The 24,386-nt window shown below is 44.4% G+C and overlaps 1 protein-coding gene across 1 annotated transcript in view; it reads left to right on the top strand.

The window, feature by feature from the left end:
* The first annotated feature begins 2,647 nt into the window (after positions 1–2,647).
* The window catches only part of Il2ra (interleukin 2 receptor subunit alpha), a 43,482-nt gene continuing 21,743 nt past the window's right edge, over positions 2,648–24,386 (top strand). The window contains exon 1 of the mRNA XM_032884646.1: positions 2,648–2,751. Coding sequence (XP_032740537.1) covers positions 2,688–2,751 — 64 coding nt within the window. The 5' untranslated portion in view covers positions 2,648–2,687. The remainder of the gene's footprint in view (positions 2,752–24,386) is intronic.

Here is a 24,386-nt window from a genome sequence, read left to right on the forward strand (position 1 = left end):
CTAGAGGAATTGACCTCTGCTAGTGCCCACAACCTCAGGTCTCTGCTCCCACATTCACTTTTCCTTGTGCAAATACTCTGCCAGGAAGCCCCCTCTATGTAATTTGTATTTATAATAACCCTATTTAGGTGTTTATTATTTCATGCCTTGGAAAGTGTTTTAACATCTCTCAGCCTTCCCTTCTCTTGAAATGTTACTCTTCCCAGCAGGCCCTACCAGTTTTGGCATTCCTGGGAGTCTTAGTTAGGGTTACTACTATTGCCATGATGAAGCACCATCATCGAAAGCAACTTGGGGAGGACAGGATTTATTTCACTCACAGTTCCATATAACAGTTCATCCTCAAGTGCAACGAGGGCAGGGTGGGGTGGGGGACTCAACCAGGGCAGGAACCTGGAGGCAGGAGTTGACGCAGAGGCCATGGAAGAGTGTTTCCTGGCTTGCTCGCTATGGTTACCTTGGTCTGCTTTTTTTTTTTTTAAAGCACTCAAGACCACCAGCCCAAGGATGACAACACCCATAATAGGCTAGGCCCTCCCCCATCAGCCACTAATTAAGAAAATGCCCTACAGTGGGATCCTATGGGGGCATTTTCTCAATTGAGGTTCTCCCCTTTCCACTAACTCCAGCGTGTATCAGGTCGACACAAAACTGGCTGGCACATTGTTCCACCCTGTTTGGACATGTCTCAGATTCTATCCTTCAATGTCCTCTTTCCCATCAACCCAACCGACATTTCTAGCTTCACATTCTTTAGCCTCCCACTCAGCTGCACTTCTGGTAGCTTGTACCTACAGGACCGACCTAAAAAGGCTGCATTCGCCCTTCAAGGAGAGCACTGATGTCTTTCCTGAACATAGCCATCCATAATGTTCCCCTAGCTAAGCGTCTCCCGCTCTTCTTCATCGTGGTTACTGGGCAACCACTACCTTCTACTGTCAGAAAGAGCAAAGACTCACCTCTAACCTAAGAAGAGGCCATGTGGGTCAGATATCTGGTGCCTGATATGACATGCAGTTTCTTCTGAGAAGAACCAAACATTTCTGATAAGAGAGTTGAGCAACTTCCTGATATGCTAGACTCAGCTTTATAGAGTTGACCAACCAACCAACTGCCTGTCCTGAAGGGATCTAGTGACACTTAGAGTTAGGCAGATGTTTCTTAAATTAATCTATTGGGGTTACCTGGACTACTGTTTCTTCCTTAAAAGTCTTTGCCAGGGAAGAAATATTTGAAATGGACTTAGTGGAAACTACCTATTTCCAGCAGGTTTGAGACAAAGCTTGGACATGTGCTCACAAGCATTTGTCTGAAACGGCGTGAAATGTGTGCTTGTTATAGAATCATGTTGGCACTTCTTGATGTGTTGTGGTTGAATACCTGTGTGTGCTATGAAATCAGTGCTGATTTCAAAAATATATCAGATGTTGCCTGTCTCCAGAGCCCACAGGGAGGAGGTACCTTCATCCTACGATCCTCAGACTCTTAAGAGTTCAGAGTGCCTGTGACACTCCTGTATACGGTCTGTAGATTGACTGATTATATGCGGGTGTGCATTTTTCCCCTGGAGGGAGGAAATTAAGATCTCACCAGATGGGCAGGAGAGATGGCTCAGTGGTTAAGAGCACTGACTGCTCTTCCAGAGGTCCCGAGTTCAATTCCCAGCAACCACATGGTGGCTCACAACCATCTGTAATGGGATCTGATGCCCTCTTCTGCTGTGTCTGAAGACAGCTACAGTGTACTTATATAATAAATGATCCGCAACTAGGCTAGAGGTAAAAAGTCTTGGAAATAGTGGGTGACGAGACAGCTTGGTGACACTCTACAAGTGACTACAAAGGGCTCTGAAAGGCCTCCTGGGAGAAGTTATACTCAAAATCCTCCATTGCAACTGCAAACACATCTGGGCAACAGTCTGTCTTCTGCATTTGTGGACCCCACACCCGAGGAACAATGAACCGTGCATCAGAATTACTCAAAACCACCATGAGTGCACTGAACCAATACAGATGTGTTTGATTACTGACATCCTCTAAGCATACAGCACAGCCTTGAACCCAGCTACACTTCTAAGAGGGCTCTAGGGTCAGGCCACTTTAGATAAAATGCCTGTGTCTGCTAAAGCTGCCCTTCCACACCCATGCATGACCTTGCTTCTCAGTCTTTGGTGAGTCCTCTAGGGGGAGTCTCCCTCAGAGGACTCAGTTTACAAAACCCTAAGCGAGACCACTGCCAAGAACTGCTTGCTCACCCCTCCTGCCACGGTAGGGAATCCCCCCTTCCCTTGTACAGGCAAAGCACAGAGAAGTACTCATAAGTAGAGCCCGATCCTTCTCACCAAACACTGCCCACACCTCCCAGTAATTAAACTTGAAAAAAGAAAAAAAAAAAAAAGAGCTAGTTTGAAAAATTACCGCAAACTATATTGTCATCAAAAAACACTTCCTATATGAGATCACAGAACAGAGTAGGCACAACTTCCTGCTGAGCCGATCAGCCTAATGCTTAAATAGAACAAGTCCTGACTGTCATTGACATTGTATAAAAGCCAAGATGACAGCCTGAGAGGACCGAGCCCTTGTTCTGGCATTCTCCCAGGAGGATGCAGAAAAGGGGCTGACCCAACATTCTGCAGAGAATTTCATCCAGTTCCTTCCTGCATCCTGATCCCACGTGCCAGGGAGATGGAGCCACGCTTGCTGATGTTGGGGTTTCTCTCATTCACCATAGTACCCGGTTGTTGGGCAGGTAAGAGGCCAGGGGCTGCCCTGGGAATCTTGGGAAGACTAATGGAGTCTTGGTAAGTCTACATCTCCTCAGCTATACAACCAGAGGGAGCAATGAGGTGGAAAACTCTGAATCATGGGCTCTACCTCTTATCTGTGGTCCAGCAGGACCTCTTTTTGTGCCTCAGTGGTCCCTAATCTATCAACCATTCTTAAAATAGCAGGAAGGGGTTTTTCATTCATAGTCCTGTTTAAGTTTCATCCCCAGGGATGGTTTGGTTTTGCTGTCTTGGGAAGTTTCTTGTAAATGTCATTTTATACAGGATATAAATATACTCATTTTCAGAGCATGGCTTTCCTTTGCTCCTCTGGGTGTAGCTTCTGTGTGTGTACATGTGGACAAGTATGTAAATTGTGAATTCTATCCCGGAGGACCTTGTCAGGTATTATTTTAAGAAATAAAACCATCCCATCTCAGACATCAAACAACTCTCCTTAATTGAGAATAAATTTCCTAATACTGTTTTTTCTTGCTAATCCAGAAAGAGGAATAGGTTTGTGAAAATATATATATTTCAGGTCTATTAGATAATGGATAATAGATATAGAGGTAGATAGATATAATAGATAAGTAGATTAGATAGATGATAGATAGATAGATAGATAGATAGATAGATAGATAGATAGATAGATGGATGGATGGATGGATGGATGGATGGATGGATAGATAGATAGATGGATGGATGGATGGATGGATGGATGGATGGATGGATGGATGGATAGATAGATAGATAGATAGATAGATAGATAGATAGATAGATAGATGGATAGATAGATAGGAGAATCTTACTATGTGGTTTTGGGTTGCCTGGAATATGTCATGTAAACTGGTTTGGCCTCAAATTCATAAAGATCCACCTGCTTCTGTGCATACCTCCACACTGGGCTGAATATATATTTTTTGGAAAGCCTACAATTTCATATTCTTAATTTCTAGGAATTTATTCTTAAATGACTCCAGCAAAAAACATATTGAGAAGAGGAAAATTATGACCTATACCTAAAGCTTGGTTGCTGACTTGGGGGCAAATGATCATAGTGTGTTGGGCCCCTTAGGAGTACCTTGGCTTTGGAGTTAAGATGTTTATAATTTTAGAAAGCCTTTAATGTGATTTCTCCTTCAACAGCATCTTTCCCTCAACAGTGTCTTTGCCAGGGCAGTCCAAGTCAGAACAAACAAGTGCTTACAGTTATGTAAAGTTATTCTGTCTCTGAGGAAAGCCTTTCAATTAAATTTGTCTTATGAACTGTGGTTGACTTTTATAGGGCTCCTTTACTTGGTTTTGAAAAACGTCTCTCCATGACTTCTTGGGAATATGTACATGGAGAAATGACAGTTAAACAGGTGGGAGTGTGCCTAGAACTATAGGGGTGTGGGGCTGTCAGAGAAGGCCTCTGGGACATAGTGTGTCCAAGGAGCCCTGGAGACTGGCAAATTTTGATAAGAGAAGATTTTTAGATGAGAAGGCACCTGGATAAAGACATAGAAATGACTGAGGAGTCCATAAGTATATTCTCTGAATGTGGGCTATTGGATAAAGAACTTGGTTCCCAGTGGGAAAGAGAAAGAAATGGCCCAGCTTGTTGAGGTCAGCAAGTAGCTCAGAATCTACCCCAGGGCAAGAGATAATCTCATCTCACCCTTGTTTTATTCTCCAGAAAGGATCCAGTTTAAGCAATTAATGGGGCTCAGAGATGGCTCATTATTGGTTTAGAGCACTCCTTACTCTTACAAAGGACCCCAGGACCCAACAGCATGGTGGCTCTGCGCCATCTGTAACTTCAGTTCCAGGAGATCTGACCACCTCTTCTGACCTCCACAGACACCACACAATGGCAAACAGACATAGATGTGGGCCAAACACCTATACATATAAAAATAAATAAATACTAAATTTTAAGAAAGTCTAAAAAAAAATAAATAAACAAGTCTTTCTACTCCTTGGGGGCAAGAGGACTTTCATGAAGCAAGACAGACTGTCAACTGCTGCGATTTCTAGCTGATTCATACGGCAGATTTTAGTTCTGAAAGTTTCCAAAGCCACTTGCAGTTGTGATGTAGTACAAGGGATGTATTAGTCAACCCGGGTGTTTTTAGTCTCGGTATCACTGGGTCTTGGGATGTGGTTAGAAGGGAATTCTCCCCGATGTTGTCAACACAGCAGCAGCCAACCGGTCACCTTTCTCAGAACCGTGGAAATTCTGAGCCGCCTCCTGATCGGTGTTCATTCTAGGAATTCTGTAATCAAATCCTTATCCCTCTAGGGTCAAAAGACAAAACGGTGTGGAAACACATCGAGGCGATAGGCTCGTCTAATTATCCGTTCTGGTAAAGGCTACTTCCCACACTAGAATTTCCCATCTTTGGCTCTGTTTTAAGATGCACACTTCACAGGGCTTCCTTCAGGCTCTTCACAGTGTTGTAGCCACTGTGGCTTTGCTCGTCATCCGAATTAGACCTTGGAGATACGGGGTTTTGCTAAGCACTGGGGATTCCCAAGGCAGACATGACATTTGTTTCTAAGGGTCTTAAATAGGCGGCTGGATCTGTAACCCCATGTCTGGGCTCCATTTAGCTTTCAACATTGAAAAAACAATGATTCATATTTCATCCACGCGCGTGTCATCTGGCCAGGCTCTGAAAGAACAGCTTCTCCTGTTCAACACCTTGGTCACTCGGTCCCTCCCAAAGGCAAGGATTTCTGTGTTCATGCATGAACACATGTGTGAGTGCGTGTGCAGGTGAATGTGTGTGGAGACCAAAAGTCAACTTTGGTATTAATCCTTCAGGTGCCATTCACATGAGTTGGTTTTCTTATTGTTTGGAGTTTTTATTGTCATTGTCTAGAGATAAGAGTTTCTTGCTGGTCTAGGGGACTACATGGTTAGGCTAAGCTGGCTGACGGTCAGAGTTTCACGAATCTGCCCATTTCTGCTTTCCTAGGCTGATACTAAAGGTATGCAAAAGAATATATATTATATATATATATATATATTATATATATGATGTATCAGTGTTTTGCCTACATATATACATGCACATGCACATACACATACACATACGTATATACACACATATACATATGCACCACATGCCTGCCTGGTACCCTCAAAGGTCAAAAGAGGGCATTGGATCACCTCAGACTGGAACTACAGATAGTTTTCAACTCACATGTGGGTGCTGGGGAGCGAACCTGGGTCCTCTGCCAAAGCAACAAGTGTTCTTAACCTCCCAGCTGTCTCTCCAGCTGCATACTGATTTATGTGGGTGCTAGGGTTCAGAACTGAGATCTCCTCATACTTACACAGCAAGCACTTCCCTACTGAGCCATCTCCCCAGCCCTGAAACACACACACACACACACACACACACACACACACACACACACACACACACACACACACACGCTCAATAACTTTGAGAACTCCAGAGCAATTTTTTTTTGTGGAAACCATTCCTGTGGTAGCAATGAGAGCCCCGAGGCTAGGCTGCACCCCAACGCAGTGGCTGTTCATGTTAACTCTGTTTTCCTTATTGTCCGATGACAGCCATACATTTTACAGATAAGATTGAATTCCCTCCAGAAATACAGCATGCCACCGGTGGTCAGTGAGAGACAGAGATAGGAGGCAAATAAACTTTTAAAGAGTAGTATGGAACAAGAAACCTAATGGTGTTAGAAAAAACCAAAGGCAAGACCTAGCAAGCCACAGCTTTTGGCTAATTTCTCTCTCCAACAGGAGAAGGTTGTTGCAGGTATCTTGAAATCCCCATCCAATTCCATCATTATAGGAATTCTGGAAATACTAAAAAAAAAAAAAAAAAAAAAAAAAAAAAGACTTGTGCATGTGCGCACACACACACACACACACACACACACACACACACACACACACACACACACACAATCCTTTTTGTTTTTATGCTGGAGTACTTTTGGAAACAAGAAACATTCCCAACCAAAGACATGGCCCGTACCATGTGGACTGAAAGGTCACCCAGTATCAGCAGACCAAAGCCTGATAGCTGGGCTCTAGGTTATTTTCCCACTCTCGAGAGTGCAGTGCTCTGCACTACAGCATGATCACTAATTCTGAACTGCTCGAGTTGTGGGTGTAGGGTAAAAACACCACTGTGTTTTGGTGAAGGCTTCTCTGCTAGTTTGCTTGCTATGAGGATTTCTTCCGTCAAACCACATCCATGCTTTGCAAAAGGAATGGGAATCTGTCTCTTTCTTCTCTTTATCTCAAGCCATTCCTTTTGAGGAAAAAAAAGAGAGCCTTTATTCAATGCATTATTTCAAAAAGTTATAAATCCCAGACCTGAGATGCCTCTGTGGTTAACAGTGCATACTACTTTTGTGGAGGTTGGTTCCTAGTACTCATGCTGGGAGTCTTACAACTGCCTATTTGGATCCAGTGACCTCTTCTGGCTTGCATGTACATATGGACACATACCTAAATGAGAATGATTCCTTTTAAAGATGCTATAAGCCCTTTCTCTTTAAATGGGTTTCAAATAAATCCTGGACTTGAACTCAGGCTTCTCTGTTGTTGCTGCTGCTTTTGTTGTTGTTGTTTTCCTGGCAATCCTGGAACTCACCCTGTAGACCAGGCTGGCCACCACCTCAGAGATCCACCTATCTCTGTTTCCCAAGTGCTGGACTGAAAGGCATGTACCATTCCCGCCTGGTAAACCCAGGCCTCTTGATGACTTGATTACAGTATCTCTCCTATGCCTTTATCCTGATTCTCAGAAGTGATATTTCTCTATCCATGCAGCCATCTACTCATGCATTAGAATTATAGGGATGGAAAAAGGTACAGCCCTTGTTCTCCAACATGAAGATTAAGCATCTGCTGTGTGATTCTGAACAGGAAGACTGCCAAGGGAAAGCTGACATCTGCCAATGAGTCAACATTGCGTTCTTTTCCAGAATCTCCATCACATTGTCAAGGAAATCACCCATTTGCAGGGAAAACAACCATTTAGTGATCTCTGAAGATGTTGGGTGCTTTCTACTCTAATGTTGCTCAAATTGTTTTTGGCTACTTGACTTTATGGTCATCCTGGGCCTTGCCTTCATCAATGAGAAAACACAGGTCTCACGGGGGAATCTCTGTGGAACCATGTTTCCCAAGGCCAGCTGCAATTACAATGTGCATCTGGAATGCCTGTTAAATCGATGGCTGGGACTTCTTCAGACTAGTGAAGTCAGACTCAGGGGAGAAGAACCAGACATACCAAATGACATTGTTTTTATGTCCCTCCAAACAATGACGATGCGGTGAGGAGTGAAACCCAACGACTACTGTAGAGAAGTAAATTAATGGAGTAACCCAATCCTACAGCCAGGCACGGTATGCACAGCTGTGACCCTGGCACTTGGGAGATTGGCACAGGAGGATTGTGAGTTTGAGGCCAGCACAGAGCTTCACAGTGAGACTATTTTAAAAGAATAAACAAGGAGAGAAGGAAGAGGGGAAGGGAGAAGGGGAGGAGGAAGAGGAAGGCAAATGGTTCCCATGTTGGTCTAGTTCCTTTGCTTCATTTTTACTCTTTGAGAGCAGAGGAGCACTTCTCAAACTTTACAAGACCCCTGGAGATTTCACTATAAAGCATTCTGTTTGGAGAGGGATTTGGCAGCTTGAAATTCTAGTTCAAACAGGATCCAATATGAGAGTTGCGTTGTCAGTGCATGGACCCAGTTCTCATATTGGATCCTGTAACAACAAAAAGTGCACACTACATATCCACACAGAGCTTATGACTAAAATGGGAAGCAACTCCAGGGAAGATCAAATATTGGTCAAAGGTTGCACAGTCTATGAACATCATAAGTGGTCAGAATATAGAGAGCAGCCTACTGCCTGGATAATTGAGGAAGATGCTCTGAGAAGGGCTGTTGGAGAACCTAGCTTGAAGGGTGCTTAAGAATAACAGAGGATGTTATTGAATATTGTGAGGATTCTGCTGAAGCTGTGCACACAGACTGTTATCCATTTGCGGTCAACTGAAGACTGGGGAGCTGAACAGAACAACCAAGCCGATGAACTATATCTGTCATATTCATATGTATATATATGTATATATGTATGTATGTATGTATGTATGTATGTATGTGTATATATATATATATTGCATAGTGTTTCTCTGATAAAAATTAATGCTTTTCTCACATAAAACAGCTGACCATGGTGGCACCTGTTTGTAATCCCATTGCTAGGAAAGCAGAGATGAGCAGATTGCTGGGGCTTACTGGTCTACCAGCCAAATAGGTGAGCTCAAAGATGATGGGAAACTATCTCAAGAGGATAGATGGATGGTGCGCGCACACACACACACACACACACACACACACACACACACACACACATGGACATGTGCAATAATAACAACAACAACAACATTTTTGCTCAGACATAAGACTTTGCATGTTCCTCATCCTTCTTAAATCCTCCAGCGCCTACAGGCATCAGTTGTTTCTAGTAGATTTCTTTGACATGGTGGGTTACTGAGTACTATTGCCACTACCACATGACACTCTGGATATAGTCAAAGAATTTTTAGTTTTTTTCTACCCCTATATCCATGCTTTTAACTCTGATGCAGCCCTGTCAGCCTCATACCACAAGGCCAGAATCCCATGGCTTCTAACAGGACAGCCTACTTCTACCCTGCCAGTTCACTAGGCTCAGACCAGCAACTCTTAAGGTAGCGCCAGGCATCCCACATGCAGGAGGCTTAGACTAACACAACAGGCTACCAATGGTAAATGGTTTCACCCGAAAGAAGCACTGTTATATTTATTTATTTAAAAGTTTTTAAGTTATTTTTTCATGCGTGAGTGTGTGCATGCGTGTATTTTGGTGTTTGTGTGTGTGTGTGTGTGTGTGTGTGTGTGTGTGTGTGTGGTGTACTCTGGGTATGCTTGATGTTCAATGAGGCCAGAAAAAGGCATTGGATCCCCTGAAACTGGAATTATGGAAGGTTGTGAGCCACTATGTGGGTGTGGGACTGGGTCCTCTGCAAGAGCAACAAATGCTCTTACCTGCTGAGGTCTCCCTCCCATTCTAGAGGAAGCATTTTAAACAGGGATGATAACAAGAGCTTATGCTCACAGTCTATGTGCAATCTCCTGGTATTGTGTTAAATCAGTGTCTTTCTATTCAATTTTCAAAATTCAAAACAAGGTGGTTGTGTTGGGCACTGTGGCCTATGCATTTATGTTCAACACTTAGCAAAACAAGGCAGCAGCTTTCTAAGTTTTGTGCCAGCCTCCTCTACACAGAGCACTGTTCTCAACCCGCCTAACGCTGTGGCCCTCTAAAACAGTTCCTCCCGCTGTAGTGACCCCCAACCATAAAATCATCTTTGTTGCTACCTCATAGCTGTAATTTTGCTACTTTTATGAATTGTGATGTAAATATCTGAATTTCCTGATTGCCTTAGGTGACCCACAGATTGAGAACCACAGACCCAGAGAGTTTCCAAGCCAGTTAGGGCCACATGGTGAGCCCTGGAAATAAAACAAAAATAAAAAGCAGTTCTTGTTATCTCCACTTTGTAGTTGACCCACGGAGTATTTGGTCAGTTAAATCTGTAGCTGGTGTAACACGACTAGGAAGTCTCTAGAAGCTAAGCTTACCATCCTGACCCATGGCCACCTTATACAGCAGCCGGAATGCCCTATCTATTGAATCTCGTGTGTGTGTGTGTGTGTGTGTGTGTGTGTGTGTGTGTGCACATGCATGTTTATACACGTGTGTGGAGGTCAGAGTTCATATTCCATCTTCTTTTATCTCTTCATCTTATCTTTGTTGAGACAGAGTCTCTCACTGAACCTGGAGCTCACCAATTCAGCTAGACAGCCTGCTCAGAAAGCTGTAGCGGTCCTGACTTCCCCAGCCCCACTGCTGGGGCTACAAACATATCATTCTGCTCTGATTTTTACCTGGATGTAGAGATCCAAACATGAGTCCTCCTGCTCTCTCAGGATGGTACACTCCAGCATAGCCTCAGCCTCTTTTTCCCCCCCTCCTTTCTGAAACATGGTCTTATGTAGCCCAGGGTAGCTTAGACATTCATGATGTGAATGAGGCCAGCCCCAAACTCCTGATCCCTCTGGTCTCACCTGCATGTGTCTGGAATTCAAGTGTGTGCCTCTCTCTCAGTCTGGTAGGAGCTCCTCAGAACCCTTATAGTCTTAGATCCTGTATTCTCCGAATCTGTCTGCTACCTTCAAAGAGTAGCCTGGGGTGTTTTCCTCGCATCTGATAGCGTTTCAAAGAAGCCACTGCAGTCGAGTGCGTGCTGGCAGCTGGCAAAGCAAAGGAAATTCTGAGCACCTTTGGTCGTGAGTCACCACACCTCATTCAGGAATTGCCATCTCTGCCCACAGGGTCACCCACTGTTTTCTGTGTGGGACCAAAATAGATACCTCCCTCAGAAATCGGTTCGTGTGCGTGTGCTCTCAGTAATAAAAACAACAGACCAAGATGGATATGTGCTTCTGAGGGCAGACTAAGAAGCCGCTCACAAGTATATGTGACAGGTGAGAGGAGCTGTGGTAAGGGACATCTGACCCTTGTGGCAGGACTTCCTGTTTCTTCTGTCTGCTTCTTTGATGAATTGTCTTCTCATCGATTTGTCCACGATCTGTTGAGCAACTTCTCACAAGGTGGGAGAGGTGGAGATGAGGAAGACCTAACTCTTGGCCTCTAGAGTCTTATTGTTCAAGAGGAAAGAAATACAGCCTGGGCTCCTGCCACCCAAGCCAAGGGCTGAGATTCAAGGAAGGATCCAGAGCTGGTGGACACCTAGGCCACGGTCCACCACTCTGTAAGCTAGGAAGGCCTCCCACTACACGTGCCTTTAGAAGAGAGAGAAGGGCTCAGAGCACTGTTCTGTCAGCGTGAATAGCTGGAATTATTAGAATCCAACACTTTCCATTTTGAATTTAGAACAATTTGCACAGAGGCTGTGTGCTTCGTTTGCCTCAAGAAATACCTTGCAGGGACATTTCGGGCAGGATATATTTGGAGTCCTGCAGGAGCTGACCGTCGCCACGGTCTCAGGAATCTTAGCGGCATGACTTACAGGCCAACTACTCCATGTCTGAGTTCATGTGATGTTCCCTCCGGTCCTCAACGTCTACAACCTCTTCAAGGAAGAAAGGAAAAAGGGGAGGGGGGGAGGGCAGGAGGGAAGGAACCTCATTAATCCAATTCACACCATTAGTGAGTTTTCTTCTCTTCCCTTGCCTTCTCCTTCCCTCCCTTCCCCTCCCCTCCCTTCCCCTTCCCCTCCCTTCCCCTGCCCTCTTTCCCCTTCCCTACTTTCCCTTCCCTCCCTTCCCCTGCCCTCCCTCTTTTTCTTTTTTTTTTGGTTCTTTTTTTCGGAGTTGGGGACTGAACCCAGGGCCTTGCGCTTCCTAGGCAAGCGCTCTACCACTGAGCTAAATCCCCACCCCCCTCTTTTTCTTTTTCATCTCCTATAGTTCTAAGGGTCTAACTCAGGACCTTACTACGCTAAGCTAGATAAGGACTCTAATTGAGGCTGACCTTGAACTTCCCACACAGTCCAGGATGGCCTTAGGTGCATTATCTTCCTTCCTCAGCATCCCCCAGGGTGCCGGGATTACAAAGTGAATTAATCACACTAGTCTCTCGTTCTTGTTTTCCATGGTGATGTGGAGGATTGAGCCCAGGGTTCAATTCATGATAGATGAGCAGCGCTTTACCTCTGAGCTGGGCCCCCAGTTCTTACTATAGTGTATAAAGCCAAAAATAAAATAAAATAAAAATAAAAAATAAAGCAGTGCTTTAAAGATGTATTAATAAACTATAACAGTAATACATAATAAAATAATATATTTTTAAAAAAAAAACCCACGATGTATATATGTAAGTGAAAGTAGCCCTAAAATCAAACAGGCCCATGTCCCCAGGGAAAAGGTCAGTTCATCCTGTTACGGGTAATGGCAAAAGAAACGTTTCTAAAAGTTTCTTTTGAAGTCCCCGACTTGTACGCTGACGTCAACCTCTTCCTGCCCAGCACCCTGAGAGTTTCCAGGGAGTTTTGGGGCCAGTGACTTGACACTGGGTTGTATGTTTGACACTTGCTGACTGTGGGCAGGCTGCGGTGGCTTTCCCTGCCAAGCCCGTCACTCAGCTGAGTATCAGCGTGGTATGTGCTTCCTGTCCTTGTGGTAGTAACACCTCTGTTCAGAGCTTGATTTAGAACAAAAGAAAAAAAAGAACCTTAGTAAAGAGAAAACTCCTTATTTGAAGGAAAGTAAACCAGACTTTTAAAGAGGTCTCTTCAGAATAAAAGGGCCCTCTGTTCAGGCGTCCCGCTGGTACCCCTGAGGGGAGGCGCCCTTGAGGGCTCACTTCTAGTTTCCCTGTCTGGTCTCAGGCATCACTTTCCCTTTCTCACGTCTCCTCAGAGGCTGCTTCTCTGAGGCAGTTTTTAGCTGCAGATGCTGAGCAGGCCGTCCCACTCCTCAGATAACCTAGGCTGGATAGTCAGCGAGCACAGGGGGTCTGTCTGTCTCCGCCCCCGTATCCTCCCACGACAGGGTTTGAGCATGCACAGCCAAACCGAGTTTATGGAGTAACAGGGAAGTGAACTCGGGTCTCACGCTTGCGTGGCAAACCCACAGAACCATCTCCCAGCCTTGGTTTCACATATTTCAATACACATTCATATTATAGTATACAGTATAAGTGCGCTCGGCGTAGTTGCTCCTGGGTGCCTCAAATTCTCTGTTTCCTGTTTCCCTTCTAATCTTAAATAGCTGTCCCACACCACGGTTACTTCTCTGGGGTTTTATTGTGTTTTATTTATGTGTTTGTTTATTTTAGCGATTTCTCTATTTTATGTATGTGCATGTTCTATGTGCAGGTATGCGTGGAGGAGAGTAGAGGGCCTCAGCTCCCATTACAGATAGTTGTGAGCCACCATGTGGTCGCTGGGAACTGACTTCAGGGCCTCTCTGGAAGAGAGGCCACGGCTCCTAACTGTTGGGCCTTCTCTCCGCCTGTATTTGTTTATTTATATATATATATGTGTGTGTGTGTGTGTGTGTGTGTGTGTGTGTGTATATATATATATATATATATATATATATATATATATATATATATCCAGCTATGTATCCTGAACTGACTCACCATATAGGTAGGCCAGCCTCGAACTCATGGTACTCACGTCCCTCAGCCTCCTGAGTGCTGGGACTGCAAACACAGGGGAAATCCCACAGATATCCATTTGAAACTAGCCCTCATGATTACAACTTACTTCTCGGAAGTCTCTGTGTCTTTTCAGAAGACTGTGGGTGGGATTTACCAATTTAGCAGAGCTCTGTCAAAAATATGGCTCCTTCCCAAGAAATCAGTTTCTAAGATTTGAGGGGAAAACTGTCTTTAGTTTTCAAAGAACAGGAATGTTTCTTCCCTGCCTGTTTTTTTTCCCCCTCTCTCTCTTTCTGTTTTAATCTGATAACACTTTAATTCAAATCGACTTGACATTCTGTGGTAAGGTTGTGGTTAACTCTTTCAAGTGCCGAAGCTTGTTTTCAGTGAGGAGACTGGAGAGTTAGAAAAAGGCCAACCTCTCACTGTGCAGCTGAAGCTTTACAGACTCCCAGACGCGACCTGTAGAAGCGCTCTGTGTGACAGAGGGCAGGCCTCAGCTCCCTGCCTGTTTCTCTTTCTAAGAGCAAACTCCTAGTTCCTCTAGACCCGCTGTTTGTCTTTGGTGTAATCACCACCAAGAAGGCACAGGGTTTTCTCCAAAACGATCTTACTGGTGAGTCACACATTCCTGCCTGGTGGAAACGGCCTCTTTGGTGAGGCCTGAGAGAGCAGAGCCTCAGAAGTGGTGGGTCGGTCAAATCACACCAGGACTCACAGACAGAAGGCCATTCTGCAAATATTGTTATTTCAGTATGTTCCCTTTAATTTTAAGAAACTTTTCTTTAATAATGACCACCTTGAAAGATTTTTTTAACACCCACACATACACACCACACACACACACACACACACACACACACACACACACACACACACACACACGTATTTTTGACAGGGTCTCACTGTGTAGCTCTAGTTGTCCTGGAACTCACTATGGAGACCAGACTGGTCTAGAACTCAGAGATCCACCTGCCTCTGCCTCCTGAGTGCTGGGATTAAAGGAATATGCCACTGTGTCTGGCTTTAATGAATATTCTTTTAATCATCTTTGGATTCGTTTCCTGCTATTGGCATGACCGTATCATTTTCTACCTTTAAAGAGAGTCATATCAGGAGACATTCCACTAGTGTACCACCCATAACTGCTGAGATACATTCTAATTGATCGGAATATTAGTTTTTATCATACCTGGCTAAAACTAAGTACAAATGTTGTAGCTGATATTCTGACATCTGGTTTTTGTTTGTTTGTTTGTTTTTGTTTTTGTTTTTTGTTTTTTTTGTTTTGGTTTGGTTTGTTTTGTTTTGTTTTGGTTTGGTTTTTGTTTTGTTTTGTTTTGTTTTTCTTTTTTTTTCCCCCGGAGCTGGGGACCGAACCCAGGGCCTTGCGCTTGCTAGGCAAGCGCTCTACCTCTGAGCTAAATCCCCAACCCCTGTTTTTTTTTTAATAAGCAAGAGGGTCCTATGGCCATTTTCTCTGCAGTTCATTCCAAGTTTAATAGGAAGACTAAAATAACTCTGTAAAAGGAATTAGAAACAATTGTTTAAGGACCTGTGGTGGTTCAAATGAGAACTGCTCCCATCAGCTCATATATTTGAATACTTAGTCCCCCAGTGGGTGGGATTTCCAGTTTGGGAAGGGTTAGGAGGGGCGACCTTTGAGGTGTCAAAAGATTCATGTGATACCCCAAGGTTCTCTCTCTGCCTCGTGGCTGTGGACAAAGATATGACTCTGCCATCATGGATTCAAACTCTCTGAAACCTAAGCTAGCGTAAATGTTTTTCTTTGTAAGTCTTGGTGGCCCTACTCGCAATAGAAAAGTGACCAAGGGGGGTTGGGGATTTAGCTCAGTGGTAGGCGCTTGCCTAGGGCGCAAGGCCCTGGAGTTGGGTCCCCAGCCGAAAAAAAAAAAAAAAAAAAAAAAAAAAAAAAAAAAAAGTGACAAAGCGCCCTCTGAAATAGTTTGCATTAAATGTCTACTACCTATTCCATATATTGGTTCATGAGTTGACTTTTCCAAATGATTGGTTTATTAGGTATAGTTCTCTTTCTTCAGCTTCTTCCTCTCTTTCTAAGACCAAGTGTTGCCATGTACCTTAAGGCTGGACTTGAACTCGCGAACCTGCTCGTTTTTGAGTTTTCAGTGGATCAGTAGTTTACACATCCCTTTTCTTCATAGCATTGTTCTGTTCTTGCTCCTTCTAGTCCTGGTATTTTCAGAATCTACATAAATGAATAGCTTTTAATTTGGCTGACATTCCCTGCTGGTTTTTTTTTTTCCCCGCCTCAATCGATCTTTCCTTTATAGTTTTCATCTAACATTAGCCCACTGGTTTTAACTTCCTCCGGTAAATATTAAATTCGACAATGCCTGTTCTTTAAACACGTATTTTCCTTTGGGGTTGTAAGCAACCCTGGAATACTGTGCTGGCTGAGTGCTGCAGGGGTTCATGGTTACCATTTTCATTACCATTCAGTGCAGAGTATTTTGCAGAATGAGTTCTGAGTCCCCCTTTGATCCATGGATTCATTTGGAAGTTTAAAGCTTTCTTTTTTAAAAAAACATGTGAAGTTTTATTGTTGTTCGTGGTTTTGCTCTCTGTTCTTAACTTCTGATTTCATTACACTGTGGTTAGACAATGAGTCTGTGTGATGCTTAGTCTTTGATATCTGTAGAAACCACCTCTGATGCCTAGCAGGAGTCCAGCTTTTGTGACGGGTTCCATGCATGGTAAAGGGAATGTGTATTTCCTGTGTATGGGGCACGCAGCTACATAAGTATGCACAAATCGAGCTTACTGACAATTAACAGAGCTTCTTATAGAATAACCTTATCTAATAGTGGTCCTCGGAACACCAGTTTGTTTTGTAGTGAGTGTTGGGCTTAATTCTAGTTGGGTTACTTCTTGTGGTTTCCCTTGGCTTCCTGGGCTGTACTTGGTAGCATCTGATTGGTTGACCTGCTTTTACTATAGGATTCCCATGAGTGTGGTCTCTTTGATAGCTCAGGAGTTGTGTTATAGGCATTGCAGCATGTGATATGCATTTTCTCTGGTTGTTGCTGTAGACTCTGTGTTGTGTAACTTGGAAGGGCATGCGGGTGATTTACAGCAGTGCCTCTCCTGTGTGGAGAAAGCACAACGTGGTACTTACTTCTCTCTGTTGTTATATCCAGTGTTGAGTCTTCAGCCCTGACCCCAATCCCACTCCTCCGCATCTTGGGTCTTTTATCTCCTTCATTATTCATGTCGAGATGTTGCCTACGTTTGAGCAGGACTAAGTAATGAATGGAAGATGGTGTAAGTTCTCTCACGTGGGATGGAAGTGTATCTCACCTCCTACCTTGTATGTTCTCTGTGCTGGGCTTGATCTCCAGCACCACCAGCAACACCAATGGCTCAGAGGCAAATACGTTCTACAATGTTTATATACAATACAATACAATACAATACAATACAATAAAATACTATTGAAATAATGTCTACAACACCAATGACCATAAGAGAGTGAAGAGCTAACATCAAACACACAGAAAAGATATATAATAGTGAAAGTAGAATTAATGTAAGAATATTTATATATAATAAGGAATATATTGCAAAGGTGAAAAATAGATGGGAAAGGCCTGAGTTAGATAATTAATAAAAACAACTAGATAAAGGAGTGAGAAAAGATTAATGAGGGGAAACAAGGCAAACTTAACAAGCAAAGTTAAGCAGCTTGAAGCTTCCCTCTAGCCTAGGTGATGGAAATGTTCCTTTTCCCGGCTTCTGGTTTCAGAGTTCACTGTGCATATGCGTGTGCATGTACATGTGTGTGCATGTAAGTGAGTGTGTGGTGTGTGTGCATACGGTGGTGTCTTTATGTGTGGTATGTGCCTGTGGTGTGTGTGTGTGCTTGTATATGCAGTGTATGTGCATGTGGTATGTGTGCATGGTGTATGTGGTTTGTGATGTATGTGTGGTGTGTGATGTATGTGGTGTGTGTGGTACATATGGTATATGTGGTGTGTGTGTTTGTACATGTACCGTGTGTGCGTACATGGTGTCTGTGTGTGTTGGGGATGGACTTTGTCTTCTACTCAAACAGGTCAAACCAGACAGGACAGCACAGACTGAGTTCCAGCTGCCTTGACAATGATACTGCAAGGCTGTGTTCACACCCCTGAGCTACCCTAGCAAACCCCAGGTGAGATAGGAACCACAGGGATGCTCTTCTTGCTATGTTTTATAATGCAGTGGGGGGGGGTGTCTTAGCAGGCCCATGCTGAGACATCTGTCACTCCCACCCCCACTCCCCACACCCAGTATAGGACAGGTCTAGTATAAAATGGAGCTTATTTGGGACATGGGAAGGAGGTCTGGGGAAGGGAGTAGAGACAGAGGAAAGAAGGGGACAGAGAAAGACAGAGAGGAGAGGAGGAAAGAGAAAGAAAGGATGAGGCCTTCCAGGAACACAGAGAGAGAGAGAGAGAGAGAGAGAGAGAGAGAGAGAGAGAGAGAGAGAGAAAAGAGAGAGAGAAAATAGGGAGAGAGAGAACAGGGAGGGGGAGAGAAAAGGGGGAAGGGGAAGGGGGAAAGAGAGGAAGAAGGAGGCCAAACAATACTTTTATAGCAATCCAGGCTAGAACCTGGCGGTTGCTAGGTAACTGTCGTGCAGAGCCTAGAGGAAAGGCTAAGAATTATCACTGACCAGTCTTGTCCCTGGGCCTGCAGGAGTGGAAAATGCCCAAGTCATTGGTTAATCCTCTAACCGTCTCAGAACCTCAGAACAGGAGACATGACCAAGCCACTTAGTGCTGAGGTACAAGTGAGGTGTCAGCACTGACTGACTCGCTGCCTCCTCCAAATGCCGGACGACTGCCCCTCCCTGCTTATTAACAGAGTGTTTTCGACTTCCCTTTGACTGTGACACGCACACACTTTACAGATGAGCGTCTGTATGGTAGAAAGCATAGTCTACATTGTGGTTTCCTAGGTCTACACGGAATCTTGGCGTGGCTACACACTGAGTCAACCAAGAGGGACGAGACTTGACACAGAGCCTGGTGACCCTCTCTTTATCCTATGAGCCTGGGACCCACATAGGATAAAGAGAGAACCGATGCCTACACACGGACCACGGCATATGAACATTTGTGTATATATACACACACTGTAAATAAATATGTAAACAAACAAATGTATCAACAATAAAAAGAACACACGGCTAGGCACAGGGGCACACGCCTTTAATCCCAGTACTTAGGCAGAGGCGTGTGAATCTCTGAGTTAGAGGCCAGCCTGGTCTACATAGAGAGTTCTAGGACAGACAGGGCTACATTCAGAGACCATTTCTCAACACACACACACACACACACACACACACACACACACACACACACGCACACATGCATGCATGTGCAACAAACAAACCCAAACCACATATAAGACATTCAATGGACTATATTTTAAAAAGGAAAGAACAAACACAGTAGCTTACGATCTCTCAGAACGTAAGATCGCATTACAACCACAGTCGGAAAAGACAACATTGAATGTATGCATGTTAGTGTCCAACTTGCTCTCCCTATTTTGTCCAGTCAAGGACCCCTGCCCAGGGAGTAGCCAGCCCACAATTAAGACGAGTCTTCTGACATCAGCTAAGCACTCAAGACAATCCCTCACAGATGTTCTTAGAGGTGTCATTCCTGTGAAGAGACACCATGACCACGGCAACTCTTATAAAGGAAGGCATCTAACTGGGGCTGGCTTACAGTTTCAGAGGTTTAGTCCAAGATCATCATGGTGGGAAACATGGCGGCACGTAGCTAACCATGCTGGAGAAGGAGTTTGACATCTTGATCTGCAGGCAGCAAAAACAGATGTGTGACACGTTGGTCATAGCTCAGGCATATGTGACCTCAAAGCCCACCGCCAAAGTGACACACTTCCTCCAGTAAGGCCACATCTCCTGATAGGGCCACTGCCTATGAGGCAGTTACATTCAAACTAACACAGTGTCTTAGTCAGGGTTCTATTCCTGCACAAAACACCGTGACCAAGAAGCAAGTTGGGGAGGAAAGGGTTTATTCAGCTTATACTTCCACATTGCTGTTCAGCACCAAAGGAAGTCAGGACTGGAACTCAAGCAGGTCAGGAAGCAGGAGCTGATGCAGAGGCCACGGAGGGGTGTTACTCACTGGCTTTTTTCCCCTGGCTTGCTCAGCTTGCTTTCTTGTAGAACCCAGGACCACCAGCCAAGGGATGGCCCTACCCACAATGGGCTGGGCCCTCCCCTCCTTGATCACTAGTTGAGAAGATGCCTTACAGCTGGATCTCATGGAGGCCTTTCCTCAAGGGAGGCTCCTTTCTCTGTGGTAACTCCAGCTTGCGTCAAGTTGACACACAGAACCAGCCAGTACACACAGCCACCCTTAATATCCAGACCAGTTCTCACTGCTGTGCCTCCTGTGTGACAAGTAATAAGGACCACCGTGCTAGCCTACCATATGCAAGGGGGTGCAGTAAAGAAACTGCTAACGTGATTCCTCCCATGGTGTGGTTTTTACTGTAGATTCAAGAGAAAGCAGAGAAGAAAAGAAGCAGACAGGCCATGGCCAGGACAAGGGGAGCAGGAGAGAATAGCAGTGACTGGGAGATACCAACAGACAGAGACGAGAGCCTAGTAAGAGAGGGTAAGCCAACAGAAAGGACAGGATTGGTGAAGAGTGAGTTATATGGAGGATGAGTAGCTGGGGAGAGGGACCGGTCTGGAGACTGAAATGTACAACAGGTTGTTGAAATAATCATTTAAGTAATAAATTAACCCCGACACGGGTTATTTCCTGCCTCAATGGTTTATGTTCCCGAACAAAAGACCCCCACACTGCCTTTATAGTCTAATGTGCCTGAAACAGCACAGTGGCTGGGCCACTGCCAGACCTCCATGCAGTTAATCCTGAGTTATTACTTACTAATTCTATGTTCTGTCTTGGCTGCTCTAGACCCAGTTGGGCAGCCCTCTCGGCCATGCCCTCCCGGTTTCTTCACTCGGTGGCCACGCCTCTCTATCCTCCATTCTTCTCAGACATGGTATCTCTTCTCCTCCCCAGGGTCCCAAGCCTGGGAATCCTAAAATAAATCCTGCCTCTGTCTGTTCTCCCCAGCGATTGGCTGTTGGCATCTTTATTTACCAATTGGAACCATCTAGGGACAGGTTCCCAGAAGCTAGTGCAGATCCTCTGAGTAAGCAGGCTTTTGGGGGAACAATTAGCATTCGCAATAGGAGCAGCTACAATTGGTACTCAAGATACTGAAGGAGCCCAGAGGCCAGCATGGGCTTTGATATGCTGATAGACACCACATGTCCCTTCTGTCAGAAGTCAAGGCTATGTCTCCTTTTGGTTGAAAGGAACTGGTTTCATATGTCCCTGAAGAATGCTGGCTTTTCTCTAACTGCCACTGAGACCTACCATCTTCCTTCTCCCTGTTGATGATATTTAAAGTAAGTCCTGTGGGAGCTGATTGCATGTGAGAGGTCATGGGAGTCGGGCCCTATTGGTAGCATTTGTGGCTTACAAGAAGAGATAGTCAAACTCCATCTCCTCATGTGACACTCTTTACCTTGCTGTTATGTAACAAGAAACCGCTCACCAGATGTCTAGAGGAGACCACGGTATCTCTTAGGATCTAAGACTTAGTCTGTCCAATCACTAGAACTCTAGGCCAAATAAACTTTTGTACTTCATAAATTTACCTAGTCTGGGGCAATAAAAAATAAAGTAACATAAATGGATTCAAAGCTATGATAACTTATTAATTAAAAAAAAATCTCTGAAAATGCCATAATGTAGCCGGTTCAAGCCCCCCATTTATGGACCGTAACCAGGAATTTTGAGCTGAAGTAAACCCTTTCTCCCATAAGGTGTCTTTGTCAATGTCTTAGCATTTCTACAGCGGTGGTAAAGACCATGACCAAATGCAAGTTGGGGAGGAAAGGGTTTATTTTGTCTTATTCTTCCAAGTCATCGTGAGAGAAGGCAAGGCAGGAACTCAAGAAAGAAACCTACAGGCAAAACTAAGGCAGAAGCCACGAGGACCAGTGCTCGCTCCATGGAGAAGCTACTTCCCTATCACTCCCAAGAATGCCTTACAAAGCTGTCTACAGGTCATTGGGATGGAGGCATTTTCACAACTGAGGTTCTCTCTTCTCAGGTAACTCTAGCGTCTGTCAATTGGTAAAAACAAAACAAATAAAACAACACCCCCCCCCAAAAAAAACCTCAACTAACCAAACAAACAAATAAAAACCCACAACAAGGACAGTTGGGACATTTTATCAGAGCAACAGGAAACAAAAATAAGAAATTTACCATGTTTTAAGAGACACTGATGGTTCAAAAACTATTATGTATTTCAGTGACTGCACATTGGAGGGAGGGAACGAGTTCAGAGTTCTCTTACTGTTCTTAGAAAATTAATTCAAAAGAAACCCTGTTTCCTGGCCCTGTAGCTTTACCTACCAGTTACTTCTAAAACAACAGCAGAACAAGATTGGGAAGTAATCTAAGCAGTCATTAGGACTCATGGAGGATTTTGTTGATAATATGGCAAGGAGCTATTATTTCAAGGGATTCTTATCTTCCCATCCTTTCTAGTAAAAGAGCCTCCTTGTAGTCTACTGAACACAGCAGTGCCTTTGTGAGGATTAACCTCCTGGTCGGCTTGAGGGGATTTAGAATCATCATGAAAGCAAATCCCAATCGTATCTGAGGGATTTTCCAGATTAGGTTAGTAAGTATGAAGACCAAAAAAGTGTGGTGTCATTTCCAGTGGCCGTAGTCCTGGTCCTCCTTAAGAGGAGAAAGCTAGCTGGTCACTAGCATTCCTCACTCTCTGCTTCCTGATTGTGGATGTAACATGGTCAGCTTTCTAGCTCAGGAAGCTGCTGAGCCCTCCTGCCATGATGAACTGCAGTCACTGAGCGAGATAAAGCCTTCCTTCCTTTGGTTGCTTCTGTTGAGTATTCTGTTACAATAAAGAAGAAGATAGTATACTGTGTTTCACAGTTGCTAGGATAGCTTGTTTGTTCGAGCTGAATGGGATCCAGTTGAAGGTAACCTCAAAGCTGGCTTTGAGGCAGGGACCAGGATTCTTCCCAATAGGCACCAATATAAAAACCCCAGAAGGACAAGTCCATGGGGAGAAAGGCGATTAGGGCATTTGGGATGCTGTTTTCATCATATTGCTGATTGACAGTTCAAGGAAGCTGCCACCTGCTATTTGATTGACACCTGGATGCTTAAAATAAACTGAGAATGAAGTCAACCTTCCTTGCCAAGAACTTAGCATATGTTAGGTGAAAGAGAGGAAAGAGAGGGCTTGTATCCGCGGTAAATCACAAAGTTGGGCTTCCCTTCAGGTTAGTTCTTTGTTTCCATGGTATTAGGGATGCCATTGGAAGGGTAGAGAGAGGTGGTACAGAGGGAAATGGTAGTGCTGTTGCCACAGAGGTGGGCAGTTGCTGGGTTATATGAGACTCTTGAAAGTCAATGGAGAGGGAGTCAGAGTGTTGTGGCTCTTGAGAGCTGAGCTGACGTGAAGATCAGGAATATATGGGAATTGGCTCGGATGGTAACAGTCACTAAGAGAAGCAGATCAGAAGGGGAAGCGGGGTGGTTTGTGTGTGTTTCTTTCTAACTTTTTGTTTCAAGGCCATTGGAGATTCACATTGTCCTCACCCTTTTTGTAACATCTCTCCTAACACACATGAGTTTTCTTATTTGAAGCAATTTCCTGAGGTAAAAGGGAAAAATTTTTTTAAGGATAAACATAAAGGCAGCCATTAGACTCCTGGCTTTCAGTTCCCACCACCATGAGAGTGTGGCTTGGGTAGCCTGAGCTCCTGGGACCTCCGTCTCCAGCTGTGTGAGCCGGGTGAGACTGTCTCCCTTGTGTGGCTGCACAGAGTACTGAGGTAATATACACGAAGCGGAGCTCGGAAATTAGATCTGTTATTACATATTTAAAAAAAAAAACCCAAGTGGGGGGGGGCTGGGTGTGCTGACTTCATAGATAATGATCTAAACTGAACCACAACATCAATAAACATCACCTGGTACCCAGATAGCTTAGACGGATGAGACATCTCCCTGCAAATCATGGCTGCCAGAAAGGGGGAAGGGCATCCCGTCTCCTGGAGGTTACATCTCTCTGACACAGAAGGAGGATCTCTGAACCTGGAGAACTCAGGTCTTCCCTTAGGGTTTGCCACCATTCACAGACAGGGCACAGAAAGGACAGTTTCTTCCTTATGAGTCTCCCACGCTGAGCATTTGATCATGTTAAATGATATCCACCGTGTTCTGTGGCTTAGCTTTCACCCATAAAACACCGACTGTTAAAGCCAACCAT

Source organism: Rattus rattus, chromosome 14, assembly GCF_011064425.1.
Source record: "Rattus rattus isolate New Zealand chromosome 14, Rrattus_CSIRO_v1, whole genome shotgun sequence".
NCBI classification, from domain to species: Eukaryota; Metazoa; Chordata; class Mammalia; order Rodentia; family Muridae; genus Rattus; species Rattus rattus.